Here is a 14,336-nt window from a genome sequence, read left to right as displayed (position 1 = left end):
TCTTATTTTGAAAAGCTTTCTATACGTCTCCTTTTATGGGTACTATCGCGAGATTTTAGACCAAACAGACTCCTAACAACTTTGGCTAAAATGTTCAGCCATGCAAGTCAACATACAGAGGTAAATTATAACATTTCTGCATACTTAACAATATGGGCAGATCTATCAACTCGTATTGTGTCATGAATGAACAAGCAAGGTTATCAGAATACAGAGCTTATAACGCTACAGGTGAGTGACAGTTTGATGCGGCGTCAAGACGTGACCGACTGCAGACCTGCTAATCGGCCCGTGGCTGGAGGAGTCCGCCAATGGATCAGCTGTTATTTCAGTCAGAGCGTTTGTGTTGTAATGAATTGATCGTCCCATCCTCTTTATTATATTTTAGGCCTCGCCACATAATGACATTAGTTTGCTTTAAATTACACTGTAAGATTTTGAAGACATCGAAATTCCTTCTTTTTTTCTTCTTTTTTTAATGCAGATTCAGATAGATTTGGTGTAGGCAAATGTAATTTTGTCATACTTTATCTTCTTTTTTTAAATCACATGAGGCAAAAAGTAAGATTTTCATGTACAATGCACTTGTCTGGAATGCCTATCATCAGGAGACACATAAGGTGTTTTACAGTGTTGATATTTTTCCTTTGTATATCATAGCTACACAAAACTATTTTGCGAGGAGAAGAGCAGCCAACTCTCCAGAGATGTGAGGACTGCTGTTCCTTGTACCACTGCCCTTTCTGTGGGCCTGAAATGTTCAAACCCACCATCAAAAGCAAATGCTTAAAACATTTGCAAGGTCACAGAAGAAGAGCGATACGGCACAAGGGCAAGTACTAAATATATATATTTTACTTGAAAGTGTCCCAGGTAATGAAGTCACAGGAATGAATGATTGTTCTGTTCCTTCAAGTATTACAATTTACTGAAGCATAGAATTTTATAGAAGCATAGGTAAATCTTATAGGATATCTAACAGAGGACTCTTTTCACTTGTTACTTTTTTTTTTCACTAGAGTTCTTCATTTTTAAATGTCATTTAAAGTGCCGAACTGCTCCACACTTTCACTGCATTAGCTGCACATCCACTTTTATGAGGAAAGATGGTTTTCTGAAACACTTAGCGATGTGCGAGACCAAAAAACCCAAGGTAACAGTTGTGGAGTTGAAATCAGGCGAGAGTTTACCTGCACCAGATCTTCATGTGACTACATCTGAGATTGGCAGTACTAAAGAGATGCCTGTCGGTGAAGGAACCAAGAATCTGATCTCTGAAGATGCTCAGAAAATCAGGAGAAGAAAAGCAAACTTTGAGCAACACTTGTGCCCTAAAAGAGTAAGTTTTTTTTTCCTTCTCTTTTTTTATGTATCTGTATACACTACTATTCAAAAGTTTGAGGTTAGTAAAAGTTTTTTTTTTTTTTTTTAAATAATGCTTATATTTAGCATAGATGACATAAAAATATTTGTAATGTTACAAAAAGTTTTGTATTTCATACAAATGATGTTCTTTTGAACATTTCTATTAATTAAATAATACTGAAAAACTGTATCAGAATCAGAATTGTTTTTAACATTGATGATGATGATAAATATTTCTTGAGCACCAAATCAGCATATTAGAATAATTTCTGAAGGATCATGTGACACTGAAGACTGGAAGAATCTTTGGGCACTTGTGTCAAAATTTGTGACAAGCTGTGGAAATTAATATTATAAACATACAAATCTCTATTCACCCTGTGCTGTTGCAGGCTGTAAGTGAGGAGGCAGTGAGCCAGGGGCCCAGTGATTCAGAGATTGCAGACCAAAACTCCACAGGTGAGTTTCATCAAACAGAAAATATTCTGCATAATGCAATTTGCTTGACTTGACCTTTAATTTCCAGTGTGACAAATGACCTAACTACAATCAGGCACAGATTTAAACATTTTCATTCCGTCATTATTTGATCATAGTGACAAAAATGATAGACAAATTTTAGTCCAAATTAGTTTAGACTGTCATTCCATCCAGTCACAGGATTTCAGTCATGTTTGATCATTTGAGTCGATTTTAGAGCGCGTTGTTTTCAGTTGTCATGCATGTTTCATTTGTTGCATTCAGACCGGCTTGAAAGTCTGGTCATTTGTAATCCTCAGTCGTTTATTGTATGATGTCCAGTTATTCTATGTAAACATATACAAAGCCTATTGTTTTATAATCTGTTCAGAATTCTAAAAGTCACGCAGTGTGTTCCAGCCAAAAGTCTGATTCTCTGTCAGTTCAAAACTATGAAATGCAGTGAGTCTTGTGTATATCCATGTCCTCTGATCAGAGTGTTTGATATTCTTACTCTCTTTAATCTCAGGTGAAGGAGGGATTATGGAGGAGCAGGTGAGAACAGATGACCCAGCTATATCCCCAGTGGATGAACGAGATCCTTCAGTGGTAGATCTCTCTGTAGTGGATCATAATGATACAAAGACCACCGTCTCAAATTCTGCTACCAGTCCTATTCCTATAGAGGCTGATGTCTCCATACAGACTTTGGTAAATGAGATGTTCTCTGGACACACATCTGTTGAAAGCACTCTCCCACAAAAATCCAGATCCGATGCACAAGATCTGTGTCCGTTCTGTGGTTTAATGCTGCACAGGAAGAATCTGCAGGTGCATTTAAGAAGGAAGCACTCAGATCAAGTGTCAAACCAGGAGAAACCTGCCTTTGCTCAGGTGAAAAACCCAAAACAACAGAGACTCCCTTTGCGACAACAACAGAAGGTGAGAGAAGTTCATCCTTTGGGTGGATTCACAGATTTTTTTACTCTTTAGAGCAGGGTTTATGAGGGAACTGCACTGACTTTGTGAGTTGATGAAAGCTAATAATAAATGTAAAATTAAAATAAATTAAAAACAAAATATAAAAACACTTACTTAAAAAAAAAAGTAATTTATTTATTTACCTACATGTCATGTGACCAGCTACTCCCATCAGAGGATTGTAAATGTGCAAATGTGTTGTTAAATTGTCAAAATATTAACTTAAAATTTCAGGGGTAAATATGTTATGTCAAAAGGGTTTGGTTGACAAAAAAGTTTAGGAATCCCTGCTTTAAAATACAGCCTTAAACAGACAGTTCACCCAAAATCTCAAACTCAATTCCTGGAGGGCCACAGCTGTGCAGTTTCTCTCCAACCCTAATCAAACATACCTGATCCAACTAATCAAGGTCTTCAGGATCACTCGAAACTTCCAAACAGCTTGGAGCTAAACGTTGCAGAGCTGCGGCCCTCCAGGAATTGAGTTTGAGATCACTGATCCAGGACATTGTTCAAAATTTCTTCTGTGTTCCCCAAAAGAAAGAAAGTCATACAGGGTTTCAGTGATGGTGTGTAAATGACAGATTTATGGGGGAACTATTCCGTTAACACTGTTGACTTGTCTCAGAAATTCGTTCTATACATATTTAAATAATAGGAAAATAATATAAATAATTTTTTATAAATATAAATGATCCTAAATGGTTTCAATTTAAAGATAAATAGTAAAAGAAACACCCTGAATAATGTCAATCTTAAGATAAATTGTAACAAACGTTGCAGACATTCTTTATACAGCCAAAAAGGGAATCACAATATCTTAAAACTGACGGGAAACGAAAATACATTATTACGTGATTTTACATGCAGCAAACCCCAATACTTTGTATATGATACTATGGATTATAGTATTACGCGTAAACACAAGAGTTCTTCAATACTGGCGCAGGTAAATAAAGATCATAGTGTCGAAAGTGTGATGAATAAACGCAAACCCCCCTCAGAGGCCGCAGAATGGATGCGTCCGCACCGAAAGTGCTTTGAAACATCGGCTCTCATCGACACTCTAGCGATTTTTTCCGATCTCACTCTTCTGTCTCGACGGTCCACTTCGATTCACTGGACCGGTGTGGATTATTGTTGGTGACATGCGTTGCGGTGGCGTCTGTGCTGTTGTTGTTTTAGCCACATTTCATTTGCGCCCAGCTGACCCACATCTATTTTAAGGTGCAAACGTAAACGGTGGTACTTTTTAACGCCTGGTCACTCTCTTTTATGAAAGTGTTGCTTTATTATTAACAGAATGCATCTTTTTGTAATGCGCTCACTGGAAGAGTAATATCGTTATCAAAGCGTTATAAACACCAGTGAAATAAAAATAGGTTATTTTATATCAAAATGCTAAACGCAAAATGTTGACTAAATGTGTAAATCTAGCTATTTGTTAATTAGTTGCGTTACATACAAAAATTGGAAAGTTTGAATTCTGCTGAGCACTATAGTACGTGAGATAGTATGTGCTTTAGTAGTTTATATGATTCATATATCAGTCGGTGCACTCTGAAGTGTCAAAAATGGGCTGTTTTACAGTGTGAGCCCACAAGAAAGGCAGGTTCATGCTTGTTTTCTGTTTATGTGGACTCATATTGTATATGTTTGGGGTCTCAGATTGCAATGGAGAGTGAAATCAGAGATGTGTTCAGACACTGTATCAGCTTTCCAGTGCCCAGTTCTGCCTCTGTGGTCGCTGATGAGCTGGTGGACACTGCCAATGAAAAGCGTTGTATCAGCATATTGACCCGTAAGAATATTGGAGCGTTCTGGTTTTATGGTGTATTCTCTATTTAATTAGTTATATGACTTCATGATGCTTGCTTTTGAACACTCTTTCTTTGCAGGTTGGAGTCAGTGTGATTTGGAGAGAGGGGTGAAACTGTGTTTCTCTCAGAGATGGACTCTACTGTGTAAACACGACTCAATCGAACATGTGCTGCCGTCTGGAACAAGCTCACACATAGAGAAGGAGTAGGAGAGATATACATAATATGCAGATATTCATGTATCTCAAGAGATAAAAAGAAAGTCTGCAAGTAAAGAACACACCTGTCATCAAAATGCATCTCTCACTTTCAGGTTGCTCAGCAGCCATTCTCCCTCTGGGACTCTTCAAGCTGTCATCCGGGAGGACGCAGGACATCAGTACATGGAGGTAATGCTATCATTGATATTTAAATATTGAATTATTAAAGTATGATTCTTAATCCTCTTTTTTTTCATTTGGTAGGTGTGGGGCCAAAATGGTCTGGAGAAAAGTTTGGACCTTACAGCTCTAAATAAACATGGAAAAGTGTATGAAGATGGTAAGAAACACTTTTTTTTTTTTTTGGTCCATGTTATACACCAGTGGTTTCAAATGACTAACTGTCTAATAGATATGAACCAAGAACTTGTACTGATTTTTGAGGTCTAATTAAGGTTCATGAGACAAGGATGCATCAAATTGATCATAATTGACAAGAAAGTCATATTTAATTTATAGAAATAAATTCTGTTCTTTAGAACTTTATATTCATCCAAGAATCTTGAAAAAAATGTATCACAGTTTACACAAAAATAATAAGCAGAGCAATTGTTTTCAAAATTGATAACAATAAGAAATGTTTGTAGAGCACCAAATCAGCATCAGTATTAAATGACCGATGACTGAAGCATTGGCTGCTGAAAATTCAGCTTTGTCATCCCAAGATAACTTACATTTTGAAATTGAAAAGTTATTTTAAATGGAAATAATGTTTCACAATATTACTGTTTTACTGTATATTTGATCAAATAAATGCAGCGCTGTTAAACATGAGATACTTATTTAAAAAATATTTACAAATGTTACAGACCCCAAACTTTTGAACGGTTGTGTAGTTCAAGATACACATTTATGCTGAGTCATTCTGTAATTTGGAAACTAATGATTCTTTTTGGTAGCCAGTGACTCTCTGGTCTTTTTTCAGTCTGGAGCCCAGATCATTGTTTAAGGATATCTGTCTGATTGTGTGTACTTTGTTTCTTTGTGTATCTTTAGCTCAGTTTGCATGTCTGGCCTGGTCACCATGTGAAAAAAAGTTGCTCTATGTGGCTGAAAAAAAGAGAGTGAAGCCATCAGCGCATTCATCGGTTGCATTAGCCAATGAGGACGGTGGCCTAGTGCTGCTTGAGGAACAGGTGAAATGTCTTCTCCCATATATAGTTTCATACAGTAACCGTTATGGCTAGACAGTTGAAGATATGTGTTCAAGATTTTTGAAGAAATTGTGTGCATTTCTCAGGATAAGAACATATATGTTGAAGACTGGGGTGAAGGTCTGGTGGGTAAGAGCTGTCCTGTCTTGTGTGTGGCTGATCTCAACAAAGGGTCAGTTATCATATATGCTGGCGTCCCTCTGCATATATCACCAGGACAGGTGAGTCAGATGTATATTACAATTCTCATTTGTCTAATGGATAATTATGTTATACCATACATGGGAAATGTTATATCAGCAATCTCAAATTTAATTGTTGTAACGTTAACTGAATTATAAAATACTTCTTGTTCTTTCTTAAGGCTCTGTGGGCACCTAATGGAAGGGGCGTGGTGTTTGTGGGCCAATGGAATGAGCCGTTCAGACTGGGCCTGAAATTCTGCTCTAATCGTAGGTGAGGGGCGGAGTTAAAGAGAGATTGAACAGCTATAATTTTTCCTTAGAAATATTTGATCCAGTAATAATCCCACAATCTCTCAAGTGCTAGTGTTTAATAAGATGCTTATATTAGAGAATTAATTCAGATTTTTCTTTTCCAGATCAGCTCTCTACTACCTGGATATGAAAGGAAACTGTGGTAAGTATCTTTATAGGAGGGTCTATGTGTAAGCACCTTTTTATGTGCCTTTTCACTCTTTGGGCTTTGACTTGTATACAGTTTTGTGAAACTAGAACTGTTGGTCCTGTAACCTGTCTTTATCCAATATTACCTTTCTTGGCCAGAGTGCTTGTCAGCTGAAGGTGTGTCTGTTTCAAGCCCTCGAATAAGTCCAGACTCGTGCTGGATCGTATACTTGCAGGGACAGGTGTTTGGACCACATCGTCAGTGCCTGAGAATGATGCTGGTGAGAACTTACAGTTCAATATATCATACACAAATTGCTTCATAATAAATGCTGTTCTTTTGAACTCTTTATTCATTATGAACATTGAAAAAATGTATCATGGTTTCCACAAGAATATTGAGAAGCACAACTTTTTTCAAAATGGTTAGAAATAAGAAATGTATCTTGAGCTCCAAATCAGCATGTTAGAATGATTTCTGATGGACCATGTGACCCTGCAGATGGCTACTGAAAGTTCAGCTTTGCCATCACAGGAAAAAATATTAAAATAAAAAGGAATAATATTTCAGTCTTACTGTTTTTACTGTATTTTCAATCAAAACATTGGAGCCTTGGTGAGCATAAGAGATGTATTTGAATAAAATGAATTTTACTGCCCCAAAATCAGACTATTTATTAGACTACTTTATCTTTTTTGTCTCTTTTTTATGTCTTGTAGTATGACATGAAGAATAGAAGCACTTTGGTCTTAGTAGATGTGGTCAGGAGAGCAGAAAAAGGTACTTGGATAAAAACACACATGCATACACAATGAAGAGTGACGTGAAGTCAGTTTTATTTCTATAGCGCTTTTCACAGTGGACATAGATGCGATGTCATGTCCCTTCACAGGCCAGTTTGCTGGTATATACGAATCATTGCCATCTCAATGCTGGTCTGCAGACAGTGAGAGAATCTTCTTTAGCAGTGCCTGTGAAAACACTAAGGTAAACAAAACATAAATACACATACACAAAAAATACCAGTGCTTGACCAAAATGGTGAAGAAAAAAAATGGGACACTGTTAAATATCTTGCATAGAAAACCTGTATGTCTCCCATTTGTGCACTGTGTGGATTCTGAATGTCTGTTTCACAGACAAGGCTTAAGTCTAGTCCTAGACTATAATGTAATCTAAGCTGTTTCAACTGAAATAAACTTGCACTGACTGATATTAAAATATATCAGTGCCTTTGTTTTGTCTCAAGATGCACCCCAGTAATGTTTTTTTCTAAGCATGTTTATTAAAATTACTAATTGAACTATGGCCTAATGCTGGCTTAGTCTGTGCCCTGTCTGTGAAACCGGGCCTTAGTGTTACGATCTTGTGATTTGCACCATCTGTTATTCTAGGCAGTGTTCTCAGTTGACAGAACCACAGGAAGAGTCACACAAGTGTGCGGACTGGATGCGCTAAGACTAGGTAGTGTAAATATGGAGTGATGTCATGACTTCTCTGACTCAGCAAGGAGGAAAGATATTCTAAGGCCATTTGGTCACTTTCCTGTCAGTGTCATTACTATGTTTCTTGCCAACTGTGACAGTCATTAATTCTGTGTGTGTGTGTTTGGTAGATGATTTCGGGAGTGTGCAGCTGTTGACAATACAAAAAGACCTGGTGATGATGAGCTGCTCATCTCCAAATCAACCTCCCTGCCTGGTACAACCATACACACATGCACACACTTTTCTATAATAGTCATCTTTCACTGAAGAAACTGCGTTACATGTAACACTGTTTGTTTTCTGTAGAAAGTTGGCTTCCTCTCATCAGTAGATCAGGCTGAGGACATGCAACTCTGTAATGTGGGAGGAGCAGATGTGTATGAGGGATTTGATTGGCAGCCCATGTTGATCACACCCCCTTCTCAAGAGGAGAACCATCAGTTCTGTGAGTAAGATGGATGTATCATCAGATTTACGGCTGCTACCAGCAATATTTCTTTGTGATTTTCCTCTTTCCTCCTGTCTACTTTATATAGCTGGACTGAATTTTGGAGCAATTTTGTTGAAGCCGTACAATCTTCCTGAGAGAAGAAAAAGTCCTCTAGTGGTGAATATACATGGTAAGACTGACAATTTTTTTTGTTCATGACATAATTATTTCTCAGACGTAAGTGATCAGTAAAGTATTTGTTTGTGCAGGTGGTCCTCATGCTCATTTTGCTGCTGACTGGAATGCCACAGCTGCTACTTTAACCAAACTGGGATTTGCTGTTCTGATGGGTAGGGTGTATATGTGGCATTCTAGTTCCTGTCACGACAAAAAATAGAGAATAAGTACTCATTTAAAGTATGACTTTGTGTGTCACAGTGAACTACAGGGGCTCCACTGGTTTTGGTCAAGATGGCATAGAGTCTCTACTTGGAAACGTTGGCAATCAGGACGTCAAAGATGTTCATGTGTGTATATGCACAAATAATGTGTGCATATTGAGGAAAAATGAGCTCATTTGTTTTTGTTTTTGTTTTTGTGTCCAGAGAGCAGTGTTGTGCACTTTGCAGAATGAGACTACCCTTGATGCTGATAGGGTGGCAGTGATGGGTGGCTCTCATGGTGGTTTTCTGGCCTGCCACCTGGTTGGTCAGTATCCAGATTTCTATAGAGCTTGTGCAGCAAGAAACCCTGTGATCAATGCAGCCACACTGCTTGGAACCAGTGATATTGTAGACTGGTAATGCACTCACATTTACATTCGTTAATAACCCTGCTATTAAAGATGAAAGAGTGTTTGCAGTGGCTGAAGGTGACTGTAATGCTGTTATGTGATTATGCTGTCCCTACAGGAGATATTCCTCTGTGGGGATTCAGTATGCTTTTGACCGGCTGCCCACATCACAGTCCCTCATTTCCATGCTGGAGAAGTCACCCATAATACACGCTGCACAGGTATACACACACACACACACACACACACACACACACACACACACACGTTTACTAACCTAATCTAAATGTGTACATTGCATAGACTTCTATTTTTATACACCGCTAGTTATAAATACTGAACCTGTATTATTTTATACTCTTGTTTTACAAATGAGAACATCCCCAAAAGCTGTTTTTGGGAGGCTTTGTTAGGTATAACTCACTTCTGGGTAAAAATGTATCTCCATAATATGGTCAAATAGGTGCACACTTACTCATACACACACAAACACAGGAATAATGATAAGTATATAGTCTTTCTGTGGGTAGCATAAGCTTAATATCTAAATAGTTAATATGGTTTGTGTACATATGTGTTTAGATCCGTGCTCCTGTGTTGTTGATGTTGGGTGGGAGAGACAGGAGAGTATCACCTCACCAGGGTCTGGAGCTCTACAGAGCTCTCAAGAGCAGGAATACACCTGTCAGGTACACATACAAACACCTGCATTTAATAAACACCCATTTTATACTGATATTACTTATCGCGATAGACTAGGCTGATTAAATTTGGACATTTTGAGATTGTTGGTATTGGCCAATAATGGCATCTACAACAACCTTTTCAATGGATAATAAACTTTTCCTTTTGCATAGTATGATACAGTTTGGGATCAGAAAGATATATATATATATTTTTTAAGAAGTCGACTGTGCTCACCAAGGCTGCATTTATTTGATAAAAAATACAGCTAAAACAGTAATTTTTTAAAAATATTTTTACAAATTAAAATAACTGTTCTATTTTAATATATTCTAAAATATTTTAGAATTTTTATGACTTTTTGATGAATAGAAAGTTTAAAAGAACAGCATTTATTTGTAATAGAAATCTTTTGTAACATAAATGTCTGACTTGTTTTAATCAATTTAATGCATCCTTGATGAAAAGAGGTATTACTTTAATAATAAAAAAGAAATCTTACTGACCCCAAATCTATGAAACTGTATGTTGTTTTAGTAAGTTAAGTTAAAAATTGGTTTAATTTGGCAAGGCTTGCTCTTGGCTTTTGAAAAACGTTCAGAACACTTTTCAGTCAACCACTAATCACTATTTTGAAGTCTTCAGCCTTCTCTTTCTTTTTTTCCTGTCTTTATCACGCACATTCTTTTTTTCTCTCTCTTTGTCTGTCCCTCAGGTTATTGTGGTACAGTGATGAGGGTCATTCGCTGTCTAAAGTCAACACTCAGTCTGACTGCTTCCTCAACGTCATTCTGTGGTTTAAAGAACATTTACACTGACGCAACATTTCTTAGAAACGCATTTCTTATGAAAATATTTATCAGATGTTTTTTTTTTTTTGTCTGCACATATTGTGTTTGACATTCTTGCCAAAACTGTAGATGTCCATGAATGTTGCACTGAAGCTGAAGTTAAAGGTGATACAGGTCACTGTCCACTAGGGGACAGACCAGTCCATGTTAAATTAGCACTGCTAAAATAAGGGGTCAAATGCCAAATGAAGTCACTATGTTTAGAAATCAGAGCTCATGTACTGTGATACTGAACTTTTCTTTTTAGAGTCAATATCTGAACATTAACCCTCTTTTATGAGATGTTTACTCTTCGCTATGTTTTTATGGACAGTAATGATCTTGCCAATATTTTTAGATCAAATCTGTTTGACTTTAAATGCAAATACATGGTGATCGTTTGTAGATTTAAATTAGTTTATGAAAAAAGTACATTTAGGATGGAAAGCAGAAGAGAAGAAGAAAAAGCTATTTTCTAGTTTCTGAAATGTATCTATATCTATAGAGATCTGCAACATTCCATATTTATAAACATGATACGAGACAGAAATGTGTGATATTTATTTTGGCCAATGCCTATACACTGCTTTGGTGGAAGCAGTACCAGCTCGCATGTCTAAGACTCTCGTGTCCATTTCACTTGCAGCCGCTTAAGAAAGGTATTTCCCTCAAAGATTTCTTTGTTTCATAGCTTTGCAACATTTTTGTCCTTTGAACACTTAATCTCCAAATCCTCTTTGACAGATTCATTTAGCTCTTGTTTCTATCATGAACTTTGTTTATAATGCTTTCTATTTTATTATTAGGTATTCTGGTTTGCCATTTGTGGCATGTTGAGCACTAGCCAGTTTGGCCAATTGTAGCATGCAGATTTTCAATATTCTGGCGGTCTCAGGGGGCAGATTGCTTTATACCCTGTTAAGATTGCATTGCTAATGACCCACAGAGAAAGAAGTAGAACACAACAGGTCACCTGAGACCATTGCCACTGTGTGTGTGTGTTTAAGAGAGAGAGAGAAAGAAAGAAAGGTCTGTATTATTCTCCCTTTGATCGGGTTTGATGTAGGTGTCTGGGTCTTAGGCAGGTCAAATATCATTAAAAGTTTTTACTCTGTCTCAGTCTGCCTAGATGCTGATTGCTGAACGACATGCTCATAAAGGAAGATTAAAGAGCAAGGCAGAATTTGAGAATAAACACAAACACCCAACAAGAAGAAAATCATTGCCAGGGGGTGAAAAGCAGAGGCAGATTAGAGGAAGTAGGGAGGAAAATCTGAGTAGGTTTAAGGTCACACTGGGGTAAAATGAGCCACAGCTTATTTGGTGATCTCATGAGCTGTGATGTGACAACTAAACGAAAACATGAAAGTTATCTGGTGGCTCAAGCTTTTTTTCCCCCCAGAATGCTGGGAGTTGGGTAAGATCCAGTAGGCCTGGGGTACGTTGAATCAACGGCCATAAATATGACACAGCTTGAAGCAGTGAATCTATTTGAGTTGGCAAAGTAATACAGCATAAATGAAATCCTTCAGGCATCTTTGTTATACTTTGGTTCATGTTGCTTCAGTTGCTTTTGGACATTATAAGTCTTATATAAGTTGTATTTTTTTTTATCTTAAAGTAGATCTTCAAACTGATAAACAGCTCTGCTCTGTTTTGTTTTCACCTATTAATTAGAAAAAGGAAACAACACAAACTGGCTCACCTTACCACAGGCCCAAAGTAAAGGTGTGCTAAACCATTGATTTATTGGCTGTTAGATCATTTATTGGACTATAATGTGTGCTTGCCTCTGCATTGTTTCAATAGGATGTCTGCCATTGTCCATCATATATAAACTAGTTTCTAGGTCATTTCAATGCCACCAGTGCCAAAATACTTTTTTCTGAAGTCTGAAATATTAAACAATGAGCTATATAAAATCAGTGTTATTGTAGAATTATTTATATATTATTATAGTGTTTGTTGCCTTTTGAATTATATTTTATTTTAATTAATGAAAATCATTTTCAAATTGTTTTAGTTATAGTCATAGGTAACAATGGCACTGTTTAAAAGTTGTGAACACAAGTGTCAACTGAATACTGAATACATTTTGAAAAGGAAAACCTATGTGGTTTATAAATACAGCATTTAATATTTATATTTCACTTCAGTTACCGGAAACAATTTGTGATAGTTTTGGTTTATCAGTACAATATAAAAGACCTATTTTTCTTCAGTCTCACTAAATTCCCTGCAGACTCACATGAAGTCCCCAGGTCTCTGTTGACATGACATAATGTGGAAAATTGAGCAGAAGGATAAAAAGACTGTAAAAGAGCCCAATTTAATAGATAGTGGTAAGGGTGAATGAGGAGGGCCAGAACTGACCAGTCATACCCATTAATGAAAGAGTATACAAGAAGTGGGGCTGCTCGTGTGTGGTTATCAGTGTGTTTAGACAGAAGTCTCTGGATGGGATTAGAGTGAGTAGAGGACATTAAACGAGAGCATTTCCACCTGCTTGTGATTTAGTGTGTTGGATAGGAAATGCGATACTACTTAGCGTGAGGGATGTGAGTGATATGTTGTGTGAGTTTGTGCAAGCCTGAAAACATTACTACAGGCTCATAGGGTGTGAAGAGTGTGTTTGTGTTTATGTGTTCAGGGGGCCAGAGGCTAATAGACTTTTGAGGTAATTAGTATGCTGCTGAAAACCATTAATTCATCTCACCTTTCCTCCCCCATGCTTCCATTCGTGGGCCGGTCCGCAGCGCACTGCTCAGTTGTCACTGTAATGGATGAGTCCATTAGCTGCCCCTGGCAGGGGAGGTGATCGGTCAGAGAGTAAACTGGGTAAAAAGGGCAAAACTGTCACCAAACAACTTAGGCTAATAGTGTCGCCACTTTACTTGATGAAATGTGTTTAACACGCTCTCTTTTGCTTCACCTTTCTCCCTCCATGCCTCAGATAAACACACATGGTCCGCACCGATTGGCTCTCCTCTCTGCCGTCCTCTGACAGTTTCTCATTCCATCGCTCCCTCCCTTCCACCGTTTTGCCGTGTAACTGCTGTTTCTTGGGAGTGATGGAGCTGGAGAATATTTGGTCACTTATAAAGAACTGACATTTCCTGTCAGCGTTTGAGTGTTATGACTGGGCATTAGGGTGAGACGGGGTGCTGAAACTGTGTGTGTGTTCTGCAAGCAACAACAAATCCAGCAATTCACCAATTTGACGTTCACCAGTGACCAAAGAAAAAAAATCCAAAACAGTCTAATTTTGTATATGCTCACTTAGAATTGGACTATGTTCAGAATAAAAAACTAGTATAAAGTACACTGAATCCTGGCTATTATAAAGAATAGCATGTAAACATTATTAGACAATGAAGATTTCAAATATTATGCCACGGTACATAGTATGAACACTTTTTTCATTCTTTGGCTGTGTTCTAATTCAG

The 14,336-nt window shown here is 37.5% G+C and overlaps 1 protein-coding gene across 1 annotated transcript; it reads left to right on the top strand.

Moving 5' to 3' along the window:
* The first annotated feature begins 47 nt into the window (after nucleotides 1-47).
* Nucleotides 48-12,807, top strand: LOC306848752 (acylamino-acid-releasing enzyme-like). Its single transcript, XM_079383494.1, has 26 exons — nucleotides 48-120; nucleotides 661-832; nucleotides 1,020-1,339; nucleotides 1,758-1,824; nucleotides 2,354-2,766; nucleotides 4,474-4,606; nucleotides 4,704-4,830; nucleotides 4,939-5,014; nucleotides 5,090-5,165; nucleotides 5,882-6,021; nucleotides 6,126-6,260; nucleotides 6,404-6,495; nucleotides 6,641-6,678; nucleotides 6,825-6,946; nucleotides 7,386-7,446; nucleotides 7,559-7,653; nucleotides 8,061-8,130; nucleotides 8,282-8,367; nucleotides 8,460-8,598; nucleotides 8,690-8,773; nucleotides 8,853-8,933; nucleotides 9,022-9,110; nucleotides 9,189-9,382; nucleotides 9,495-9,597; nucleotides 9,959-10,065; nucleotides 10,776-12,807. Exons 1-26 carry the CDS (start codon nucleotides 91-93, stop codon nucleotides 10,876-10,878), a joined length of 3,153 nt encoding a protein of 1,050 aa, XP_079239620.1. The 5' UTR covers nucleotides 48-90; the 3' UTR covers nucleotides 10,879-12,807.
* The last annotated feature ends 1,529 nt before the right edge of the window (nucleotides 12,808-14,336 follow it).

This window comes from Barbus barbus (genome assembly GCF_936440315.1).
Source record: "Barbus barbus genome assembly, chromosome: 28".
In the NCBI taxonomy this organism is placed as follows: Eukaryota; Metazoa; Chordata; class Actinopteri; order Cypriniformes; family Cyprinidae; genus Barbus; species Barbus barbus.
Note: the sequence above shows the minus strand (reverse complement) of the source record. Positions and strands in the feature narration are given on the sequence as shown.